At 37.7% G+C, this 25,659-nt stretch overlaps 1 protein-coding gene across 5 annotated transcripts in view; it reads left to right on the top strand.

Moving 5' to 3' along the window:
- Positions 1-25,659, top strand: part of NPAS2 (neuronal PAS domain protein 2) — a 282,607-nt gene that overhangs the window by 238,829 nt on the left and 18,119 nt on the right. For 4 of the 5 annotated variants that reach the window (XM_007501137.3, XM_007501139.2, XM_056807490.1 and 1 more), the window contains 5 exons: positions 9-156; positions 9,324-9,423; positions 19,814-19,955; positions 20,849-20,958; positions 21,993-22,085. In XM_007501137.3, coding sequence (XP_007501199.1) covers positions 9-156; positions 9,324-9,423; positions 19,814-19,955; positions 20,849-20,958; positions 21,993-22,085 — 593 coding nt within the window. The remainder of the gene's footprint in view (positions 1-8; positions 157-9,323; positions 9,424-19,813; positions 19,956-20,848; positions 20,959-21,992; positions 22,086-25,659) is intronic. The other variant, XM_007501138.3, reaches the window with a different exon arrangement.

The raw sequence follows: 25,659 nt of genomic DNA, 5'->3' as shown, positions 1-25,659 counted from the left end.
ACTAACAGTGATGCAGTTTGGCAAAGGAAAGTCTTGTTGTTATCGGTTTCTGACCAAAGGACAACAGTGGATATGGCTCCAGACCCATTACTACATCACCTACCATCAGTGGAATTCCAAGCCAGAGTTCATTGTCTGCACACACACTGTAGTCAGGTACAGTAAATGCCTTTCTCACTTGGGTTACAACTGATCGATCAGTATGTCTCCCGCCATTTCTATCACAAACAATCGATCAATAAACTTATATTGAATGCCTACTATGTGCCAGGCACTGTGTGCTGGGAATACAAAAGGAGGCGAATGGTAATTCTTGCCCTCAAGGAGCTTTAGTGGTCTAAGAGGAAGACAACATACCAAACAAGCTATATACAGAATAGGACATCATTAACAGAGAGAAGGCAATAGAATTAAAAGGAATTAGGGAAACTTCACAGAGAAAAAGGGAGCTTTGATAACTATTGGGTTAATTACATAAGCCTAAATGACCAAAACCAGCTTTTCTAGCCCATCCCTAAAGATCCTGAATTATAACATTTGGCCTCAAATGATACTATTCAACCCATAATTCCTTTTAAGGACTTAATAAATATATTCAATGGACTCCAGAGAGGGGAAGACTAGCTATATGTTGAGCAGCTTAGAGTTCATTCAGTAGAAATAAGTTCAGCAGTCAGTCAAGCAGACGTTACCGTAGTCCTACAGGTGCAAAGAAGAAAAATAATTATCCCCATTATACAAAGGAGATGGCAGCCCAGAGAAGGGAAGGGGATTGACCAAAATTGCACAGTTGGTAAGTGTCAGAGTCAAGAGACCTGTATTGAATAAAGGCATAAATATCTTCCTTGTTTAGATTTGCAGATGGCAAACCAGAGGTGAGAGTGAACACATCGAGTAACAGAGATCCTAGATCCAAGAAGATCTCAATGAGATTGGATTGAGAGATTAAATCAAAGAAAATATCATTTATATGCATGTTCATTGAATGCACACACATACATATACATATGCATGTGAAAAGATACACGGGATTTAGTAGACCAAAAGTTCAATGTGAGTCAACAGAGTGGCATGTTGGTCAAAATAAAAATAGTTAATGCTGTCCTGGAGTGCATTAAGGGAAGCATAATACTCAGAAGGAGGGATTAAATTATGCCTTGCTCAGGTCACATCTCAAATTTTTTGTTGAGGTCTAGGCACCATGTTTCAGGAAAAAAAATATACAAAACTAAAGCCTTGAAGAGGATAAACCAGCTGAAGAACTGACTGAAAAACATTACAGAAAGGATTGAATGAGAGAACTGAGGCAATGAGAGAACCTTTAGAAAAGAAGACTTAGAGGAGACATGAAAGCTATCTACAAAAAATTATGGGGAAGATGGATAAATAATTCTTCTAGTTGGCACCAGAAGTAGGAGCTGTACATAGCAAGAAAAAAAATTAGGACTTACCTTTTTTTGCAGCTTGTAACTTCAGAATTTAGCTTCTAAAAGCTGACTTAGAGATAGTAGAAGGTGAAGGAAATTTATCAGAAAAATTTGAGGATGCTTGTCAAACCTCATGGTTGGCAAAAATGTTAAGGAATTAAAAGTTAGGGTTTGACTAAACATATGAGAATTCTAAGATAGTACTGTGGTCTCCGGTATATATTATAGCTCAGGTCAAATTAACTTTCAATAGCTTTATTTACAAAGAGGTGGAAAGAGTGAAAGTAGAGAAATGTAAAGGAGGGTAGAGTAAGAAGTCTAGCCTATCACCATAAATGTTGCTCTGGTCCCCGGCTCAACCCAGACAGAGCTTGTTAAACCCTCAGCCAGAGGACTCAGTGGTGAATTAAACAACGGTGCAATCCATGCGGCCTCCTTCAAGAACTAATCTCTCCAGAAGGCAGTAAAGGAGGATCAGCTTCTCACTCACCCAAGCCAAAGCTCCAAAGAAGAAGGTCCAAGAGCAGTCTTACTAGAAGCAGTTCTAAAGCCAGAATCCCAGGTCAAAGACCCAAGTCATAGCTCCAAACCACAGTCCCAGTGCAAGATCATCCAAGCCAAAAATTCAGGCTGAAGACCCAAACTGAAGACTCCTTGGACAGGAAGTTCAGGACTTTTTATAGTTCTTTTTCCATGTCACTTCCTGTCCCTTCTTCCACTTTATGGGGACCAATTGCAGTCTATCAATTTGCTTAGCACTGCCCAGGAGATGGACAGTTGCCACTGGGGTTGTCACCCACCTGAGTAAGTGACTTGGAAACTCCCTTACTTAAGGTTAAATAGGAGTATTAAAGTTTTTGGTTGGTTAATTTTAAAATAGGCAAGGCGAGAGTTAATCCTATCTTCACAAGAATGACAAACATAAGAATAAGATGGCATTATGCTGACTACTAAGCCATAAAACACTATGTTCTCCTCTGTCTATGATCAATCAAAAGCAGTAGGCTATGGAGCAGTTAGGTGGCTCAGTGAATAAAGACCCAGGTAGTCCTTGGTTGAAATCTGGCCTCAGACACTTCTTAGCTGTGTGATAATGGGCAAAGCCATAAGCCCCAATTGTCTACCCCTTTACTGCTCTTCTGCCTTGAAACCAATACTTAGTGTCTATTCTAAAACAGAAGGTAGAAGGGTTTTTTTAAGTTTTTGCCTGCTCATCCATACAGGAAAGACCTCATAGATAAAGAATTCCCATTGCTTTCTAGTTGTGTGTATGAGAGGCAGACAAATCTGGGGATAAATAATACAGATGGATAATGTCATCAAAAATCCCAGAGTTGAAAGGAAAGATGAGAGCTGTCCAGATTGTTTGCAGAAAGTTTTTATTTCAGTAATATTTTTATTTTTCCCAATTACATATATAAAAACAATTTTAACATTCATTTTCTAAAATTTTGAATTCCAAATTCTCTCTCTCCTCTCTTCCCTTTCATGAGGCAGTAAACAATTTCATATAGGTTATATATTTGTGATCATGCAGAATATATTTCCATGTTAGTCATGTTGTAGAAGAAGATTTATCAAAAAAAAAAACAGTCACACAAAGAAAATAAAGTGAAAAACAGTATGCTTTGAGCTGCATTCAGACTCCATCAGTTCTTTCTATAGAGGTAGTAACATTTTTCATCATAAGTCCTTTGGAGTTTTCTTGGATCATTATATTGCTGAGAATAGCTAAGCCATTAACAGTTGAGCATTGTACAACATTGCTGTTACTATCACAGTGTTTTCCTGGTCCTGCTCACTTCACTTTGCATCAGTTGATGAAAGTCTTTCCAGGTTTTTCTGAAATCATTCAATAAATTTTAAAGCACTTTTTACTGACCCAAGCTTCCCACAACAACAAAGGCCCATATTTTCAAAACAAACATTTTAGTAGTGTGAAGATTGGATTTAGCTATCTCCTGATTGTAACAATGAAGATACTTGGCTCTTCCTTCATTGCTACAATCAGGGGATTACAATTTAATCTTCACAATAAAGGAAGAGCCAAGAATCTTCATTGTTACAATCAGGAGATAGCTAAATCCAATGAGCATCACCAGTAGGTCAGGGGAAAGGAGCATGTTATGTGTGATCAAGCTGCAAGAACTAACCACAAAGAACTTCCAAGAACAAAGTAAAAAATGTCATCAAGGAATTCTTTAACAAAAAGAAAAGATGGGCTGGTCATACGATGAAAGAGAGAGGTGGTAATTGGATGGCCAGAGTGCTCTTCTGGAAGCCTCAAAACGTTGGGAGGAAATAAGGAAGGTCTCTAACTCATTTGAGGGACAACCTGTGATAAACTTCCTAGAGAACATCAATGAAAGTTTCACAGGATAGACAGATATATATGGATTCAAATCAGCATTATTGAAGGAAATTCTAAATCAAAGAGACCACAGCTTCATGAGTAAGGAAATTTTTCCTTATATTTAGTTCTATCCAAAATTGGATTTGACAGCCTTTGAAGGTAGTAGGTTCTTCTAGCACTTAGTCTGGCAAATAGTAGACAATTGATGCTTGTTGACATGACTCCCCATTGGGAAACATCTAGCAAAGACTAAATGGCAACTCAATAAGGATATCATAGGGACTGTTCTTATTCAAATATGAGTTGGTTCACATGATCTCTGAAGTCCTATATAGCTTTAGGCTGAGTGATTCATTTAATACAATAATTTCCAAAGTTACTTTCCTCTTACACATTATGTCTTTTACTCCCAAAGCCTGAAATTCTCTCTGACTTTTTCTTTTAAAAAAAATAAATTTGTTATTTTGAATATTAGTTTTTTTTTTAATATATTTTATTTGATCATTTCCAAGCATTATTCGTTAAAGACATAGATCATTTTCTTTTCCTCCCCCCCACCCCCCATAGCCGACGCGTAAGTCCACTGGGCATTAGATGTTTTCTTGATTTGAACCCATTGCTTTGTTGATAGTATTTGCATTAGGGTGTTCATTTAAAGTCTATCCTCTGTCATGTCCCCTCAACCTCTGTATTCAGGCAGTTGCTTTTTCTCGGTGTTTCCACTCCCATAGTTTATCCTTTGCTTATGAATGGTGTTTTTTTTTTCTCCTGGATCCCTGAAAGTTGTTCAGGGACATTACACCGCCCCTAATGTAGAGGTCCATTACGTTCGATTATACCACAGTGTATTAGTCTCTGTGTACAATGTTCTCCTGGTTCTGCTCCTCTCGCTCTGCATCACTTCCTGGAGGTTGTTCCAGTCTCCATGGAACTTCTCCACTTTATTATTCCTTTGAGCACAATAGTATTCCATCACCAACATATACCACAGTTTGTTCAGCCATTCCCCAATTGATGGGCATCCCCTCGTTTTCCAGTTTTGGGCCACCACAAAGAGCGCAGCTATGAATATTTTTGTACAAGTCTTTGTGTCCATTATCTCTTTGGGGTACAGACCCAGCAGTGCTATGGCTGGGTCAAAGGGTAGATATTCTTTTGTCGCCCTTTGGGCATAGTTCCAAATTGCCCTCCAGAATGGTTGGATCAGTTCACAGCTCCACCAGCAATGAATTAATGTCCCTACTTTGCCACATCCCCTCCAGCATTCATTACTTTCCTTTGCTGTTATGTTAGCCAATCTGCTAGGTGTGAGGTGATACCTCAGAGTTGTTTTGATTTGCATCTCTCTGATTATAAGAGATGTAGAACACTTCTTCATGTGCTTGTTAATAGTTTTGATTTCTTTATCTGAGAACTGCCTATCCATTTCCCTTGCCCATTTATCAATTGGAGAATGGCTTGATTTTTTGTACAATTGATTTAGCTCATTATAAATATGAGTAATTAAACCTTTGTCAGAGGTTTCTATGAAGATTTTTTTCCCAATTTGTTGTTTCCCTTCTGATTTTAGTTATATTGGTTTTGTTTGTACAAAAGCTTTTTAGTTTGATGTAGTCAAAATTATTTATTTTACATTTTGTGATTCTTTCTATATCTTGCTTGGTTTTAAAGCCTTTCCCCTCCCAAAGGTCTGACATGTATACTATTCTGTGTTTACCCAATTTACTTATGGTTTCCTTCTTTATGTTTAAGTCACTCACCCATTTTGAATTTATCTTGGTGTAGGGTGTGAGGTGTTGATCTATTCCTAGTCTCTCCCACACTGTCTTCCAATTTTCCCAGCAGTTTTTATCGAATAGTGGATTTTTGTCCCAAAAGCTGGGATCTTTGGGTTTATCGTATACTGTCTTGCTGAGGTCGTTTTCCCCCAGTCTATTCCACTGATCTTCCTTTCTGTTTCTTAGCCAGTACCAAATTGTTTTGATGACTGCTGCTTTGTAATATAGTTTGAGGTCTGGGACTGCAAGGCCCCCATCATATGTGTTTTTTTTCATTATTTCCCTGGATATCCTTGATCTTTTGTTCTTCCAAATGAACTTTGTTATGGTTTTTTCTAAATCAGTGAATGAATATTAGTTTTTAAAAAAACATTTTGAGTTCTAAGTTTTCTCCCTTCCTCCTCTACCCCACCCACCAAGAAGGCAAGAGATCCAATATCAATTATACATGTGAAATCATATGAAACATAAATCTATATTAGCCATGTTGCAAAAAGTTAAAAAGCAATAAAAGTAAAGAAAGTAAAAAAGTATGCTTCCCTATGCACTCAAACTTTATTAATTCTGTCTCTGAAAGTGGATAGTATTTTTCATTAGAAGTTCTTTGGGATTGTTTTGGATCACTGTATTATTCAGAATAGCTAAGTCATTCACAGTTAATTATCATACAGTATTGCTATTACTGTGCACGATGTTGTTCTGTTTCTGCTCACTTCATTTTCATTAGTTAATATAAGTCTTAACAGGTTTTTCTGAAGCCATCCTGCTCATCATTTATTTTTTAAATCCTTACCTTCAGTTTTAGACTCAATACTAAGTATCTGTTTCAAAGCGGAAGAGCAGTAAGGACTATATACCTGGGGATAAGTGTCTTGCCAAGGGTCACACAGCTAGGAGGTGCCTGAGGACATATTTGAACCCAGGACCTCTGCTGACTATAGACCTGACTCTCTATCCACTAATTCACCTAGCTGCCCCTGTTCATCATTTTTTATAGTGTAATAGTTTTGTTCAGCCATTCCCTAATTAATGGACATCCTTTTGATTTCAATTCTTTGCCACTACAAAAAGAGCTATATATAGGCAGACCCTTTTCCTTTTTCTTTGATCTCTTTGGGATACAGACCTAGTATTGCTGGATCAAAGGATATGCACAGTTTTATAGTGCTTTGTGCATAATTCCAGATTATTCTCTAGAATGATTGGAGCAGTTCCTGACTCTATCATCAGTATATTAATATCCCCCCCTTTTTTTTCTACATCCTCTCCAATATATGTGGTTTTCCTTTTCTGTCATGTTAGTGATCTAATTGGTGTGAGGTTGTCCCTCAGAGTTGTTTTAATTTACATTAGTTTTTTATGTGACTACAGACAGCTTTGATGTCTTCTGAAAACTGCCTGTTCATATCCCTAGACTATTTATCAGTTGGGGAATGACTCATATTTTTTTTCTAAATTTGGCTCTATGACCTATATATTTAAGAAATGAGACCCTCATCAGAGAAGCTTGATGTAATAAAAAAATTTTCCCAGATTCCTGCTTTCCTTCTAATCTTAGGCACATTAGTTTTGTTTGTGCGAACCCTTTTAAATTTAATATAATCAAAATTTATCTATTTTACTTCCCACAATCCTCTTTATTTCTTATTTCTCTCTTATTTTTCAACAGAACTCTTTGAAAGCTAGCTTAGGCTTAGGGGTCATCACAGGGAATTATGTAGTAAATTATTGCTTCATGCACGCATGCTATTGTGTGCAAATGCATAGCTTCTCTTCTTGCTCTATATTTCTGTTATCCATCCACTGCCCACCCTAATCCACATTTAGAAAAGAAAATTGAACATTGTCTTCCATAAATAATGCACACACACCTACATTATTATGCATTGAGACTCCTGCTGAAAACTGAGTGGTAAAGCTCTCAAAGCATCCACAGAGGAAGCTCCCATTTCAGTGGTCCTTAGGCGTAGATTGTCAGAATGCATTCTTTTCTTCATGGAATTCAGAGGTGGCCACATGCATTCAAGGCTATTTAAAAACATCACTCATTGGAAGACAACTATAATGGGTAAAGGTAAAGTACCATTCATTTGTTCTCTCAGTCTACAGAAATCCTTTAAGAACATAAATCAGTTTCATAAATTTAGATGAGAGTACTTGACTGAGAAAAGGAAAAAAGGAAGAAGGATTAGGAAGGCTTACAATTAACGTTGTCACTGATTTTTGCAAGACTTTGGGCAAGTTCCTATTCTTTTGTAAGTGGGGATAAGAATATAAAAGAAATGTCGAATTTTTATAAAAAGCTGACAGTTCCTGGTCCTTTTTAGTAACTAGGCACTCATATATCTTGTCTTTTCTCCTTCTATCCTTTTGTCCTTTATAATTTGAGAGTGAAAGTTTTATCAAGAAAAAAACAGAGGGTAGATTGTATAAATCAACATGGAAAATAGCACCCTAGTGGCCTAACTTAGGCTGTGTCTGGGCACACTGGGGGAAAAGTCTGCAGCTCATTCAATCTTTTCATTTCAACCCTCTACAAAATCTTTACCAGTCATCACAATTGAATCGATTGACACTAACCATTAGGAGAGTGCAAATGAATGAATTACTCTTTCTGGTGATCTTGGAATACTGGTTTATCTGGAGAACAGGTCACTTAGATGAAGGAAAGAACTGTACCTATACTCTGATCACTCTAATATTATTTGGAGATGGACTTCTCTAAGGAATTTAATTGCAAAATAGAAGCCCACACACATACATACACAAATACAAGCTATATTGTGAAGCTATGTTCAAATAAAGAGTATAGGAGGAAAAGGTGGGGAAGATTGGAGTTTGCAGCTCTGAGACTTCAGATACCAGAAATTATCTTTATTTTCGTAAGGAAAGATAGTAAATGAGAAGGTTAGGATGGGGTGATGTTTTATATCAAGAAATGATTGGTTAAAAAAAAGCATAATAAACCCTTTTTCTTAAGAGAAAGCTAGATTGGAAGCTTTTTGTAATACACTGTGCGTTTTTTAAATTCCCTGATGGTTTTACAAATTAGTAAATGGAAGAGAAAAAAAGCTATCCTAGGAAGGGAATATATTAGATTTATCATTGGACAGCACTCTGTTAAAATTCTTATAATAGAATTTAGGATGTAAGAAAATATGCAATCCTTCAAACAAATAACATTACTTGAGTTTATTTTTATTGCTCACTCTGGGAGTAATTAATATGGGGCAACTCTTTATTTCCCCATGTGGACTTTTTTGCAAAAACATTTGCTCAAGGGGGAATCTGGGTAGCTCAGTGGATTGAGAGATAGGCCCAGAGACAGGAGGTCCTATGTTCAAATCTGGCCTCAGACACTTCCTAGCTGTGTGACACTTAACCCCCATTGCCTAGCCCTTACCACTCTTATGCCTTGGAGCCAATACACAGTATTGGCTCCAAGATGGAAGGTAAGGTTTAAAAAAAAAAAAATTGCTCAGTTGCTACTACTTCCTTTTCTTCTTTTCTGGTCCAGACTGGTGATTTCCTTGGTGTGTAGATACATTCTCTTTCCTGGCACTTTAGTTTCAGAAAGTTACCTGAGGTACTGGTAGATTAAATTGATTTTCCATGGTCAGAAAGCACCCACATATTTTGAAGATAGATTTTAACTTGGATCTTCTTAGTTTCCAGATCATATCTATAGCCATGATTCTGTGCTATTTCCCACTTCTCCCATAACTATGACATTTTCTTCCTCTTCCCACCCCAAACTCTCATTAGTTATGCAGATGTTCGAGTGGAAAGGAGGCAAGAACTACCTCTGGAAGATTCAGCCTCTGAGGTTGTCGATTCTTCAACACTAAAGGTACCATATCTCTTGGTATGTTTTTCATAAATAAATACTTGTTGATTGATTAAATGTGTTTTTTTTTTATATTAAAACCCTTACTTACTTACTTACTTACTTACTTACTTACTTACTTACTTACAATACTGTGTATTGGCTCCAAGGCAGAAGAACGGTAAGGGCTAGGCAATGGGGGTCAAGTGACTTGCCCAGGGTCACACAGCTGAGAAGTGTCTGAGATTTGAACCTAGGACTTCCTGTCTCTAGGGCTAGCTCTCAATCCACTGAGCTACCCAGCTGCCCCCTAAATGTGGTTTTTAAGTATGTTTTGATGACTTGCATATGGAGTTGTAGGATACTTTGGTAGTTTGACAATACTGAGATTTTTGTTGTTCAGTTGTGTCTAACTCCTCATGATCCCTTTCTGGGTGTTTTCTTGGCAAAGATACTAAAGGAGTTTGCCATTTCCTTCTCCAGCTCTTTTTTTGCATGAGGAAATCAAGGCGAACGGTGTTAAGTGATTTGTCCATGGTCACACAGCTAGTGTCTGTGGCTAGATTTGAACTCAAAAAGAGAAGTCTTCCAGACTCCAGGCCTGACATTCTATTCCATTGCACCACCTAGTAGCCCAAGATGTTCTAGATATTATTTTTTCCATTTTACAGATAAGGAAATGGAAGCAAACAGGGTCAAGTGACTTGTCCAGGGTGACACAACTAGTATGTCTCTAAGGCCAGATATGAACTCAGGAAAGTGAAAACTAGGCATCCAGTGGAAAGAATACTAGATTTACAGTCAAGTCCTGGGTTCAGATCCTGGTTTTTGACTGTGGGCAAGTCATGTTACTTCTCTCGAGGGTCACTTTCCTCACCTGAAAAATAAGAATATTTAACTCATTTTCTAAAGATTCTACTTTTTAAAAGAAATTATTTATTTGTTTTAATAACAAATTTCCACATAAGTTTTCCAGCATTATACAATCCATATTGTTTCCCTCACTTCTTCCTCCCCCTTTCCAGAGCTGACAAGCAATTCAGTCTGGGTTATACATGTATTATCATGCAAAACATATTTCCACATTATTCATTTTTATAAGTGGATAATCTTATAAAATCCCAAATCCCCCAAAATACACTCAAATAAACAAGTGATTAATTGTATGCTTTCATCTATATTTCTACTCCAACTATTCTTTCTCTGGAGGTGGATAACATTCTTTTTCACAAGTCCCTCAGAATTGTCCTGGATTATTGTATTGCTGTTAGTAGCAAAGTCAATCTACATTCGAATGTTCCACAATATTGTAGTTACTGTGTATAATGTTCTGATTCTGTTTATTTCACTCTGCATCAGTTCACATAGGTCTTTCTAGTTCTTTCTGAAATCATCCTGTTCATCATTCCTTATAGCACAATAATATTCTATCACCTTCATGTACCACAGTTTGTTCAGCCATTCCCCAATTGAGGGATATCCCTTTAGTTTCCAATTCTTTGCCACCACAAAAAAAAAAAAGAGCTGCTATAAATATTTTTATACAAGTAGGCCCTTTCCCCCCTCCTTTTCTTTTAATCTCTTTGGGATATAGACCTAGTACTAGTATTACTGGATCAAAGGGATATGCATTCCTTTATAGCCCTTTGGACATAATTCAAAATTGCCCACCAGAATAGTTAGATCAGTTCATAACTCCACCAGTAATGCATTAATGTCCCAATTTTGCCACATTCCCTCCAACATTAATCATTTTCCTTTACTGTCATATTGATCAATCCCATAGGTATGAGGGGGTACCTCAAATTTGTTTTAATTTGTATTTCTCTAAACAAGCTGGATTTATAACATTTTTATATGGTTATTGAAAGCTTTGATTTCTTCTTCTGAAAACTGCCTATTCATATCCTTTGACCACTTATTAATTGGTGAACAACTTGGATTCTTATAAATTTGACTTGGTTCTTTATATATTTGAGAAATGAGATCTTGATCAGAGAAATTTGTTGCAATTTTTTCCAGTTTGTTGTTTACCTTCTAATGTTTGTTGCATTGGTTTTGTTTGTACAAAATCTTTTTAACGTAATATAATCAAAATAATTCATTTTACATCTTATAATGTTCTCTATCTCTTTTTCCATCATACAGTCTTTCCTTCTCCATAGATATGATAGATAAACTATCCTATGTTCCCCTAATTTACCTGTAATGTTGTTTATGTTTATGTTATGTTAAATTATGTTTAAATCATATACTCATTTTGACCTTATCTTGGTATAGGGTGTGAGATATTGATCCAAACCTAATTTTTGCCATACCATTTTGCAGTTTTCCCAGCAGTTTTTTATCAAATAATGACTTCTTATTCCAAAAGCTGGGATCTTTGGGTTTATCAAATACTAGATTGCTGAGATCATTTACCCCTAATCTATTCCATTGATCCACCCTCCTATCTCTTATCCAGTACCAGATACTCTTTCTACGTTGAAGGCACTTTAAAGCACTTTACAGATATTAACTACTCTATCCCCTTATAGAATCAGTGAAAAGGGAGTCTGTATTATTACTTTCATCTAAAAGAAAAAGTTAAGACACTCTAATTTTAGTCATCCTTTTCAGTTTATCACTGTCCTGCATTAGGTGTCTCCTAATTAAATATAGCATTCACTTTCCCATGATAACTCTGGAGATAATGTCTATTTTATGGCAATACCATTTTACAACAGTAAAAGGAATGCAATGTTCGTTACTCTCTATTAAGGGAAAATTATTTGAGTCACAGAATAAAAACGTACAGTAGTTCCCTCTTGCTAATGAATCCAGTACAGATTCCTTAACTTGGTAGTTAATACCCTCCCCAGCCTGGCTTCTGATTCGTTTCACAGCCTTGTCTTAGAATACTTGCCTTCACATACTCTCTTTTCCAACAAAACTGGACTATATGGTATCCCCTATTCTCTCATTGCCCTTTCCTGCCTCTGTCTTTGTTAATGTCATTCCTCCACTAAATTAGGGCCATACTACAATAATACACTGTTGGTAGAACTCTTGAATTTGTACAGTCATTCTGTAAAGCAATTTAGAATTGTGCAAATAAAGTGACTAAAATGTCCATAACCTTTGACCCAGAGATTCTGCAGCTAGCAAATGCTCCAATGAGGTCATTGACAAAAAGAAAGGCTCCATATAAATCAAAAGGTTTATACCATCACTTTTTGTAGTAGTAAAGAACTAGAAACAAAGTAGATGCCATCAACTAGAGAATGGCTAAATAGATTGTGGTTTATAAATGAAATAGAATATTGTTTTTATTCAGTTGTTTTTTAGTCATGTCCAACTATTCGTGACCCCACTTGGGACTGTCTTGGCAAATATTATGGATTGGTCTTCCATTTCCTTCTCTAGCTCATTTTATAGATGATGAAACTAAGGCACAAAAAAGTTAAGTGAGTTACCCTAAGTCACACAGCTTGTATGTGCCTAAGACCAGTTTTGAACTCACATGAAGGAGTTTTTGTGACTCCAAGTCAAGTGCTCCATCCATTTCGCCCCCTAGATGCCCTAATTAAATACTACTATATTATAAGAAATAATAATCATAGTCCAGTCAGAGAACTATGGAAACACTTTCATGAAATGATGCAAAGTAAATCAAGCAGAACCAGAAAACCAATATATACAATAACTACAACAATGTAAATTAAAAGTAACAAATAACCAAATAGTTAATAGAAACTGAATTTTGAAATTATAAAGAGCACCTATATCCTACCAAAAAAAAAACACAAACAAACAACTATGAGACAACACTTACCTGTAATCCTTTTCAGAAGCTGGAGTCCTCCAAGGATTCAGAACATTACATAAAAAAGATTTTTTTAATATATATTGACCAATTTTTCTGACTTTTTTTGTCTCTTTTTTTTCCCACCTCTGGGAAGGAAAATAGGAGAAAGGAAAATAAGGCAATGTAAAGAAAAGAGATATCAACAAAAATTTATTTAAAAAAGATAAAGACATCAAAACAAACTAAGTCAACTCACTATATCAACCAGAATAAGGAATTTCTGGGTTCAAGGAATTTTATAAGAAGGAGAATTAATTCATTTCTCTTATCTATTTCCATGCCTACATTTATTAGAAAATTATTTTCCAAATGAATGATATGCTAATCTAAGTATCCAAAGAGGTACCATTACATTACACTCCTCTAAGATAAATGCTTTTTTATTACATGTACAAAGGAAATTTACTGGAGAACATTCTTAATGCCAACTGAAGACAAAAGTGGGATGATGTGAACTTCCAAATCTGTATCAAGATTGGGATGAAACATTAGTGTTCCTCACAATGGAGTGCCATGGCCATTCCAAAGATGGCTCTCAGCTTTGTCTATTTGTTTAGGAAAAGACCTGTCTCTGAAATATGTTGATACTCCCATAGGATTTTGAGTCCACCAGGATGATGACTTGTAGGGAATAAAGTCTTAGTCTGTGATTTCTTCTCCTAAATCTCTGCTTTGGGATTGATGGGCACAGATATTGATTGAAGAGATGAGTGGAGACTGCAGTTTTTTTCTTGATTTGCTAAAGGTTAACTAATGAGAGAAACATAGAAGCCATATCTATAATGACAGGTTATGGAGAGCCAGCTGGACTCATGTGGACATTTTATTTATTGTTATTATTGGGAAAAGAAAGAGAAATCTTCTTGGCTTATTTTAGAGGTGAAGACAAAAAGCAATGAATGCTTTCAGGATACATGCTTTGGTCGGGAAAATGGCTTTGCATTATTCTCTTGAGTAAAAAATCAGAGGTGTTATAGAAGTGCTTATGTATTTCCCCTTCTCATTATTGAACATATTAACACCAACTCAGGTTCCAGAGGAGAGAAAGATTAAGCTTCTAATGCACAAAGGTCCTAGCAAGACTTTACTTAATGATATAGCTGTGTACAATACATTATGCACGTTTTTATTCTAGAGCAAGCAATAGTGATTCATTTGCTGTCTTCAGAAGGAGGAAATATAGCCCTTGCAATTACAAAATTCTAAGCAGTAAAACTATATCCTAATAAACATAAGGTTTATAGGTGGTGGTTATACCATGAAGACCAGACAGTATGGAAAAAACATTACAACATTTAAGGGTCCTTAGACCCTGCCACACTCAATCATGGAATGGTGTCCTCCCTTTCTCTTCCTTTAAGTCCTAAATCAGGTCCTACAGTTTCCACGAAGCATCCCCTGATTCCCCCAGCTGGAAGTGATTTCTTCCTCTTCAGCTCTATCATAGCATTTTGGATAGTATGCCACTTTGAATTTATTATTATCTAATTTATATTATAATTAATTACATACATTTCTTATCTTGCTATTGAGTATATAACCTCCTTAAAGATAAGGACTCTATCTCTCTCCAGCATCTAGCATGCTTAGATGCTGTGTTACTTAAAAATAAGTATTAGTTGATTTTAATTGAGTTGGATATAGGCAAATCCATGATATGCAAAGCAACTTTATAATGAGGTTTTACTGTCCCAATTGCTTTTTCTCTTCAGTGTCCTTCAGATCAATTCCTTTCCTGCTTGTCCTTAATGCCGCAGCCTGGTTAGCTCATCATTCATCTCTCATCACAATATTCTTCTTTTCCTGTACTATGATTATTAAAAACTATGATGGAACATTGTGAGAAGAGGTAGAGGAAGGGCAGTAACTATAGACTCAAAGGACCTAAGTTTGAATCCTGACTCTTATCTTGAACAAGTCATTTAACTTTCCTGGACCTCAATTTCCTCATTGATAAAATGAGAGGTTTGCACTGAATGGTCCCAAGAGGTTGCTTTCAAGTGCTAGATTTATGGTCTTATGAAACACAGTGTTGTGTATTCTCCATTCAGTTAAAAATTTTACTTTAGGGGGCAGCTGGGTAGCTCAGTGGATTGAGAGCCAGGCCTAGAGACAGGAGGTCCTAGGTTCAAATATGACCTCAGACTCTTCAGAGCTGTGTGACCCTGGGCAAGTCACTTAACCCCCATTGCCTAGCCCTTACCACTCTTCTGCCTTGGAGCCAATACACATTGACTCCAAGACAGAAGGTAAGGGTTTAAAAAAAATTTTACTTTATAAAAATCATTATCCAAGTGGCATCTGTATTGCTGTGCCGTAACCCCACCCACCCCCAAAATCCTTGATTCCAGAACCAACCTGGAATCCATACAGAAACTGCACCACCCTTTCCATATTAGAGTTGGGAATGAACTCATAGATATGATCTAAGCTCCTCATTTCATACCTAAAAAAGCTATGAAGAAATGCCTTGCTTCGGATTTCTTAATTTTTTGGTGTCCAGCTCAGGACTATAATCCAATTCTCAGGAATCTCAGGCTTTCTTTCCACTATAATGGCATCTTCTGTCAACTGAAAGGCATCTAGGAGCTACCGAGAAGACAGTGCTAAACTTGGAGTGAGAAAAACTCAAGTTCAGAGCCTACCTCGGATCCTTACTGTATCATCCTAGACAAGTCTGTGCTCCTCGTTTTCTTCATCTGTAAAATGTAGATAATAATAGCACCTATTCCCCAGGATTATTATGAATATTCAATGAGAAAACACATGTAAAGAGCCTGGGAAATCTTAAGGTGCTATAGAAATGCTCTGCTAGAGGAGAAATATCTGAATCCATCCCTGCCTGAGTTGGGTAAAAGGAAAGAAATCACCTTTAAAGCTGAGAGAGTAGTTCGGTCCCCTTCCAAGTACCCTCTGCTGCCATGATTTATGCTAATGTACAATATGGTTATTCATCTTCAGCATAGTGATATGGAACATCTTGTCTTTGTTTATTGAAGTGTTTAATATCCAAGCCTGCCACATAATACATCGTGAATCATGTCAGAGTGTAATATGAAGCTGTTAATAGGCAGGTGTTAGAGGCAATACATCATAGCTGAAGGATAGCATAATGTTGAGGACATGAATTTGCAATAGGTATCCTTTCTTGAGCAAAGACTTTCTGCCAGCCTCAGGTCTCAGACAAAATCTCAAAATGTTGCCTTTGAAAATACCAACTATTCACTCAAATCCAAAATTGGTCCTGAAACAGCCTTGCTAAGAATCGTAGGTCACATGACCTACATTGATACACATGACCTATATTGATCTTTTGGAGCCATACATCAATTAATCAGTGAACATTTCATTCATTTTTCAGTCATTTCCAACTCTTTATGATCCCATTCTGGGTTTTCTTGGCAAAGAGACTAGAGTGGTTTGCCATTTCCTTTTCCAGCTCATATAACAGAGGAGGAAACTGAGGCAAACAGGGTGAAGTGATTTGTTCAGTGTATGAGACCAGATTTGAACTCAGGTCTTCTTGACTCAAGGTCCAGCACTCTCTCTACTGAGCAACCTAGCCTAATTCTTAACCCCCTTCTATGTGCAGGGCATTGTGCTGTGTAGCAATAGGGATAAAAATATGAAGAATAAGACCACACCTATGGCTTGTGCTGGATCCAGCTCCAGCTGGTCTCTGGAAAGCCATTTGTGACACCCAGGAAATTAGCAAATGCTAAAAACTCAAGGCCCAGTTAGCTGTTCTGTCAATGGTCTGTGCTTAAGAAAGTGGTGTAGAAAATGTTAGTAATGTAGATTACATCTGAGGCAGGAAGGTGGCCCTGTGGAGAGAGCACAGGTCTGGCTCTGTGAAAACCTGTGTTCAAATCTGGCCTCAGACACTTCCTAGCTCTATGGTATGACCTTGCACAAGCCACTTAACCCTGTTTGCCCAGCCCTTGTGTTACTAAGACAGAAAGTAAATTTAAAAGGAAAAAAAATAAAGTAGATTAAATTTGAAAGGGTATCCTACACATTCTTTTTCTTGGAGATCTGTTTATTAAACATCTTCTGGCACCCCCCGGCCCAAACTTAGACTACCCATTCTAATGAGGACACAGCAAGTGTAGATAGAAGTATAAAGAGAATACATACAAAAGAGTTCAGTGAAGATGGTTTGAGAGGGAGAGTACTAGCAGGGGAAGGATTAGGAAAGACTTTAGGGAGATGCTGCTGCATCGTGAAGGAAGAGAGGGATTCTGTTAAAAGGACGCAGAGAGAGTGATAAGAGAGAGCATGGAAGGGACAGAGAGAAGGTCAATTTGACTGGATCCCAGAGTGCAAGAGGGCAATAATGGTCATCGTGGCTGGAAACTTTTAGTTGAGGAGTTGTTTTTTTTTTCCTCAGTAATGTTAACAATGGAATAAAAAAACAGAGTAATCATATCCAGGCAGCAATTTATTTGGCAATCCATGTGGTTGCAAACCAAACTGGATTCAAGGTTCTCAGTAGCCAAGGGTCCAGAAGCTTAATTTCTCTCAGTAAATTTGGAAGAATTCGAAATTTGGAAGGAAAAAATTTGGAGGAAATGAAAATCAGGAAACAGGTGACCCTTAATTACAGAGATTGAGCCCTCTGGTTTCTCATTATAAAGGGGAGTGGAGTCTGGAGACAAGGAGATGAGAGGGAGAAAGGTATTCATCTAACATTCTTTGTCAGGTGACAATTGAGAAGGGAGAAGTACTTTTGGGCTAAAGCCTCCTAAATCAAGTGGCATACATGGAGTTGATTTAGGAGGTGTTAATCCAAAAGTTAATAGAGTCTAGGAGTGACATAACCAGATCTGCATTTGAGGAAAATCACTTTGGGAGTAGTTTGTAGGACAGATCAGATTGGGAGGAAATTTAAAGTAAGGAGACCAATATGGAAGTTACAGACAGAAAATCCTTAGATGTAGTAGATGTAGTAGCTCCTACAGTGTACACACACACACAGTGACACAATGGATTGAACTCTGTGTCTGGGATAAAGGAAGACCTGAGTTCAAATCCAGCCTCAAACACTGTGTGACATTAAGCAAGTCACGTAACACTTTTGCCTCAGTTTCCTCATCTGTAAAATGAGTTAGAGAAGGAAATGGCAAACTACTTCACTAAATTTGCCATGAAAACCCCAAATGGGTCATGAAGAGTCAGACATGACTGAAAAACAATACATAAGCACACACACACACACACACACACACATATCACTGTGCCAAATTGCATATGATTATGACCCAGTATATCAGTGTAGTAATTGCCATAGAGTTATTCTAAGTGATTATATGATTATGTACAATAATTATATTTTTTCTTTAGCTTAAAAAACGTTATAACTCAGACTTGAGACTTAGTGCTTACTGACGTGTCCAAACCTAAGCCATAGGAAAAATGAAGTTAATTTATATATCAGTAAGAAATAAATAATACTTAGCTCATCATTCCACCTTTGTAGTTCTTTAGATCCAGGTAACCTGGGCATTGAGTATGTAGAGATCAAATGAAATAGACTGATAAGGGGTGGCAAGGTGGCACAGTGGATAGATTGCCAGGTCTGGAGTTTGGGAGACCTGGTCTCGGACACCTCCTGGCTGTGTGATGGGCACATCTCTTAACCCTCCTGTTTGCCTTACCCTTGTTCTTCTGTCTTAGAGTTGTTACTAAGAAAGAAAGTAAGGTTTTCAAAAAAAGGAAACAGACTGCTACTTTATTCAGGGAATTAATTGAATCCTAGTAAGTCAAGAAAGTAGAAGATAGGTATGGATAGGAGCCAAGTGAAAATCTAAGAATTTAATATATTAAATTTTATTTTTTCAAGCCTTAGGTCCATATTTCTATCCACTTGATGATGATGTGGTGGTGGAAATAGCAAAGGAAGGGGCAGCTAGGTAGCTCAGTGAATTGAGAGCCAGGCCCAGAACCGGGAGGTCCTGGGTTCAAATATGGCCTCAGACACTTCTAGCTGTGTGACCCTGGGCCAGTTACTTAATCCCCATTGCCTAACCTTTACCACTCTTCTGCCTTGGAACTAATACAGAGTATTGCTAAAGAAGAAGGTAAGAGTTTAAAAAAAGAAGGAAAAAAAGAAATAACATGTGTCTTAGAATCAAGATACTTGGGTTATAGTGATGGTTCTATGACCAAGTCATTGCAAAACCAACTTAAGCTTCCTAATCTGTGACATGAAAGATTTAAACTAGATGGCTGCCTTCTTAGGTCCCCTCCAGCTCCAATCGCCTATGATTCTTTGGTTCTGTTCTTCATTCTCCTGGGACCTAGACAGTGGGAGTCTGGTCATCCAGCCTTCCACAGATGAAACAGTTACCCTTTTGGAGTACATTGCAATTTTAAAGAAAGACTGAATTAAAAGGCCAAATTATGAAGATCTACAGACTTGATATGTAACAGAAAAGTTCAGTACCCTTTTGCTGGGGTTTAGAGCAATCATCTCAAAATCACTCTTATCAAAACTACAAATTTAAGATTATAAAATAACTGAATTTCTCCATAAGATTCTCACTCTGAAAATTAAACCGTCTTCATTTTTTGAATTTCAAGGACAAGGGGGCAAGCTTGGATCCTCAACAACACTTTAGTGCACTTGAAGTAGGAGCCTCTGTCCTTAACACTAGCCAGTCACCATCAGCATCTTCAAGAAGTTCTCACAAATCCTCCCATACACCCATGTCTGAGACTGCCTGTGAGTATGACATCCCTCAACCACTGATAACCAGAGTTCAGCTTCTTTTGCAGCCTACAATTCAAGAGGCTGGGACAAGGAAAGGTTACTCTTTGTCTGGATAGGATGATATGTCCTCTGTTAGTCCTCAAATTGAGTAAATTCAATTGAGTCAACCCTTGTTACATTGGAGACTAGTGTCCAGGAGTTCTGATTCTTATCCCATAGTGGTCACTTTTTCACTTGTTCACACCTCTACCAAAGGGTTTTAGAAAGTCAGTCGACCAGCATTTAAGTGCTTAAGGAATACAATTAAAGTGAAGACTGGTCCTGCTCTCTCAAGGAACTCACAGTCTGATAGAGGAAACAATATGCCAACACTTATGTACAAACAATGTATATGAGATCAATTGGAGATAATCACTAGCATTGGGGGAGATCAGAAACATTAAGAGATGAAACTCAAGTTGATCTTTTTGACTACTTCTATGCAATTTAAGTTAATAAACATTTATGATATGCTATTATTATGGAATTTTACAAATAATTGACAATTTACAAGTTACTATGATATGAGATAAAATAATGAAAGTTTCCCCCAAGGAGCTTAAGTGCCACTGGGAGGACATTGAAACTACTGGGAAGTTGGACGATTGTCTATGTATTTCCATTGGGTGCTATTCATGTCCCCATTACTGTGAAAAAAAATGGAAAGTTGTACAGGTGTTCAGTCAATCACATATATTCATGATACCCAGGTGAAGATGGCCTTCCTTCCACAGTGATTCCTACTAGTGTTGTTCTAGGAATTCTTGACTCTTCTATGATTCTTGACTATTTTCCTTATATTTCCCCTCTAAAGAGCCTGCTTCAAAAGTACACATGAGTCATTAACGCTCATTGCTTTCTTACAGCCACTCCAACCAAACTAATCACAGAATCCAGCACCCCTTCCTTGTCAAGGACCTCCAGCCTACCACAAGAATTGCCCATGCAAGGGCTCAGCCAACCTGCTACAATGCCTGTGAGTGTTACTGCTCAGTCATTCATTTGTTTCCAATTCTTTGTGATCATGTGCTCCATAGCATGCCAATACCACCCAGGGAGTTTTCTTGGCAACTAAGTGTCTTAGGACAGATGTAAACTGAGGTCTTCCTAACTCCATGCCTAGTGCTCTAACCACTGAGTCACCTAGCTGCCTGTAATGCCTGTGAATACACATAAAATGGCATTCAGTCTCTAAAAGGTTCGCCATCACTGCCATAGTCAATGCTTCTACTTGCCAAATGGTGTCAGGGATGAAAGGTCGTAACTTATCTCTCAGAAGATTCCCTTCAAAAATTCTAAAACAGAATCTCACAGAATACCTATTCCATCTCACAAAAGTTGAAAAGAAAAGATAGGAAGTCCCAAACTATCTGCCTAGCACCACTAGATAGGACATTTTGGAGTCCACTGAAATGGTGGACACTTGTCATGCAACCACATTTAAGAACTAATGTTTGCAAAGATTAGAACCAATTGCCAAGGTCAGACAAACAGCAGCTATTGCTGCTGAATTGATACAATGAGATAAAATTCTTTTGAATAATTCTTGGAACTTGGTATAATTTTTAAAAAGGCATCAAGCAGAATAGGAAAGACCTAGGTTCAAATTCCACTTGGCTAGCTGTGTGACCAGGAAGAGCAAGTCCCTTGATTTAAGTCTTGTTTGCCTCTCTCTGTAAAATGGGAATAGCAATACCTGTAGCACCTGTTTGTCAGAAGTGTTTTCTAGTTCTATAGACCTCTTAACTCTCAATAGCAATACAGTTTGCTCCCACCATTTCTTCATAACTACAAGTACCTATTTACCTAATAAATCCTTTCCTAACTTCCAGCTATCATTTTGGGGGATAGAAATTGTGCCACCTTCTGTGTATTCCATCCAGCTAGCTCCTGTGGATGAGGGAGGGTGTCATAAACTTTATAACTATGAATTTATAGAATTCCCTGGGAATTTACCATGATTCTTTTCTCTGTTCCCTGTCCCCCCCCCCCCCATTCCCCCAACCTCAGGCTTCTCTGCCTTCTCAGTCATCTTGTGAGCTTCTTACACAGCATCTGCTGCCTCAGGCTGTTTTGCAAAGCCCACCTACGCCCATGACACAGGTAAGTCAAGGACTTGGGGGAGATAAGGGAAGGGGGAAAGAATTCATCTTAAAATGGAGACTTTCCCCCCCACATTGAAGAATGCCTCTCTGGTCTCCCTGAGTATACACATGTGTGGATGTATACAAGATTGACCTGCATATTAAGAAACAAAACCAAAGTTCCAATCAAGAGACGTAGCAGATATTGAGATGACTGAAGCCCATAAGACCTGGATTCAGTTCCAGCTTCTATGACAGTGAGACCCCAGGGCAAATAAGTCATTTAACCTCTCAGCTAGTCTTTAAGATAGCAAGCTGCAAAGAAGATACTGATCCATGTGGAAAAAGAAATTTTCTTAACCCAAGAGTTCCTTGGAGCTATGAAATAATATATCAGCTGGTCAGTGAGCATTTGTAAAGCACCTACTGTGTGCCAGGCATTGTGTTAAGCATTAGGAATCAAAGAAAGGCAAATGGCATTCTCTGCTCTCTGGGACGCAATATAAAACTAATTTAATCAAGGTCTGATCCCTATCCCTATCCCACCTATGGTCATTTTGAGCTGTTTCTATGGATAAGGTAGTATTCAGGTTCAGGTTCTCTTAGATTAATATCTCAGTTCTTCTGCTAGAATAAATTATATTATCAAGCCCTTCATCCTACTCTTACTTTTTCATTCCTTAATAGTCTTCATAATCTTTAATACCTCAAAAAATTAATCTTCATGGGTTTCTCTGCATGTTCTACCAAGTTTTCTATACCTCTTTCCTTTCCTTCCAATTTAGCATGAAACAATATGCTGAAATGAATATAATAGTACAGGAAAGTTCTCTCACCAGAGAGACCTTATAGATCAAGTATATTTTCTAAAAAAGTATCAGGTGGTGGTTGTTATTTAAACCCATACCTTCTGTCTTAGAAGCTATACTAAGTATAGATACCAAGACAGAAGAGTGGTTAAAGGCAAGACAATTGGGGGTAAGTGACTTGCCCAGGGTCACATAGCTAGGAAATGTCTGAGATCACATTTGAACCCAGTACTTCCTATCTCCAGGTCTGGCCTTTTATCCATTGAGCCACCTAATTGCCCCATACTGGTTGTTTAAAAAAAAAAAAATCCCACCTTCCCCTCCAAAAATAAAAATAAAATCTCTTCATGGTTGAATTGTTCCGTTTCTAGTCAGCTAAATCCTCGAATGCAGTGTTTACATATAGTAACTCATGGTAATGAGGCCAAGCCTCTAGGTTTTATTCCCCTGTGGACCAGTTAGTTAGTTTTGCTCAACTCCTGGCCACAAACTTCACCCCACAACCACAGCAAGTCTTCTCACAAATGTGTTTGACAAGAGGAAATTGGCCAGAATATATGGGTGAGTTAGTGCAAATCTCTCCCCACTGCTGGAAAAATGACTTAGAACTCATGCCCTCCTGGCGCATGCATCTAGCAGTGTTATCTTTGTAACAAGATAGCATAGCACCCTTAACCCATTTGACCAGCCATGTGACAAGGACTCCTGTTGACAGTAAAGCCTCATTCATTTAGACCCTACTTATGCAGAACCTGTGGTAACTGAGACTTACTATATGTGATCTGTCCTTCCTGAGGGAACCATATAGAACAACTTCCCTCTTTGCAGATTTTTAGGGTTTTACCCAGGAGAGACAAACCCCTTGTAAAATCAGTACCTTTTTAAACTAAGCATTCAGGAAATTAAAAGCTCCTATGGCTTCCCGATCTAGAAATCCATTTTTGCAGAATAATGGATTTTTGTATTTTATAATATGTAAATATAAAATACAGACCTTTTTTCAATTGCTTTTAATTTTACTTATTAGTATTCATTTGTAGCTTACTTTATAATATGCCCCATCCTTGGAAATAATTAAGCTGGATTCCTTTAAAAGTGATCTTTCCTGAGGACTTTTCACTTCCTTCTTCCACTGCTGGATTAATGAAGTCTTACTCCTAATGCTGAATTAGATCTCAAATGAAAATTGTGCCAAGTACTCATTTCTCTTTTGCATTAGGTACTTGTCAAGAAAAAAGTTTCTTTCTGAAATTGTGTGCATGTAAATGATGCTCAGTATCTGAAAGTACTTGTGCTAACACTTTAAATACTTCAGATATGAAAGCAGATAACCGTCATGCATGCCTGTTGCCTGCCTTTGATTGTATGCTATGTTATTACACTAACACAATATGCCATGTTGTTCTGAATATAGGCCATGCTTCCCCCCCCAAACTGGCCTACATAAAACCTAAGTGTGTCCTATAATCAGTATTATTTTTAGCATAACTCCATAGAGTGGGGGGGGGGGTCCATTTCAAAGATTTTATTTAAGGGCCAGTTGGGAGCTGATTGAATGAGATTCCAAAGAATAAGCCCTAATGGGTGTACATTACCTTAAAGAGGAGTGTCTATTGGAATGCCTCAGGAATCTGCCCTTGGATCTTGTGCCTCTGAATATTTTATCAGTGCCTTGGATGAAGATATAGATAAGTTTTTTATCCAATTTGCAAATAACACCAAGTAGAGAACTAACACTGAGTGCTAGAATCAAGATCCTAAAAATGACTCAGGTTACATACAAAATGATGGGCTGAATATATTAAGATGAAATTTACTGGTGATAAATGGAAAATCCTGCTCTTCAATCAAAAAACTAAATGGGTAAGTTAAGGATAGGGAAAGAATAGGCTGATAATAGGAGGATTCTTGGAGCAGTTCCAGCTTTTGCTGCTACTAAGCCACCGTTTTTTGGTTCTGCCTCCTGATAACACATATAGGGAAAGATACCGGGATACCCATAAATGACCACCAAGAAAAGATAACTTGATCTTAAACCGTATCTAGAGATAAGGAAGGTGAAGGCCTTCTCTCACTATGTGCCATGCTCATTGTTGGATGTCATGCTTTAGGAAAGTCAATGACAAAATGGAGCACATTTTTTAAAAGCATGATGAGGATTGTGAGGTTCTTGTGCTTCATTTCATATGAGCTTTGGTTGAAGGATATAATTGGGGGTCTATAGGCAAGGGAAGATAAGACTTAGGGAGGGCATGACCTACAGACTTCATTGTCTTCAGGTATTTGAGGAATTGTCATGTGGCAAAGGTTTCTGGATGGCCCCAGAGGGTAGAACCAGGAGCAATGGATGGGTGTGGCAGGGATGGACTACTTCTAGAAAAATTAAATGCTATCTGAAAAGGAGAATGGGCTGTCTGAAGAAGTAGTAGGTTTCTAATCACTGGGGATTTCCAAGCAGAAACTGAGTAAACAAGTGTAGGGCATGCTTTTGTTTAGGCATGAATGGGACTAGTTGGCCTGTAAGATGCCTTCCAACTCTTGAAATTCTTTAATTCCTCAGGGCTGTTTTTCTGTCCTGGCATAACACTGTACATATTTACCTACTTCTATGGAATATTGGGTTGGTTGTGTACAGAAGTACCACACTCACAGCTCTGTCCCCACCAACTTAAAATCTAATTAGAAAATGATTAGCAAAAATAAATAAAAATATATACACCATAGATAATGTTAATTTGTGGTTTTCTAAGTCAACATGCAGCCTGGTGTACAGGAAGTTGGATT

This window comes from Monodelphis domestica, chromosome 8, assembly GCF_027887165.1.
Source record: "Monodelphis domestica isolate mMonDom1 chromosome 8, mMonDom1.pri, whole genome shotgun sequence".
In the NCBI taxonomy this organism is placed as follows: domain Eukaryota; kingdom Metazoa; phylum Chordata; class Mammalia; order Didelphimorphia; family Didelphidae; genus Monodelphis; species Monodelphis domestica.
This window is presented reverse-complemented; position numbering and strand designations above follow the sequence as displayed.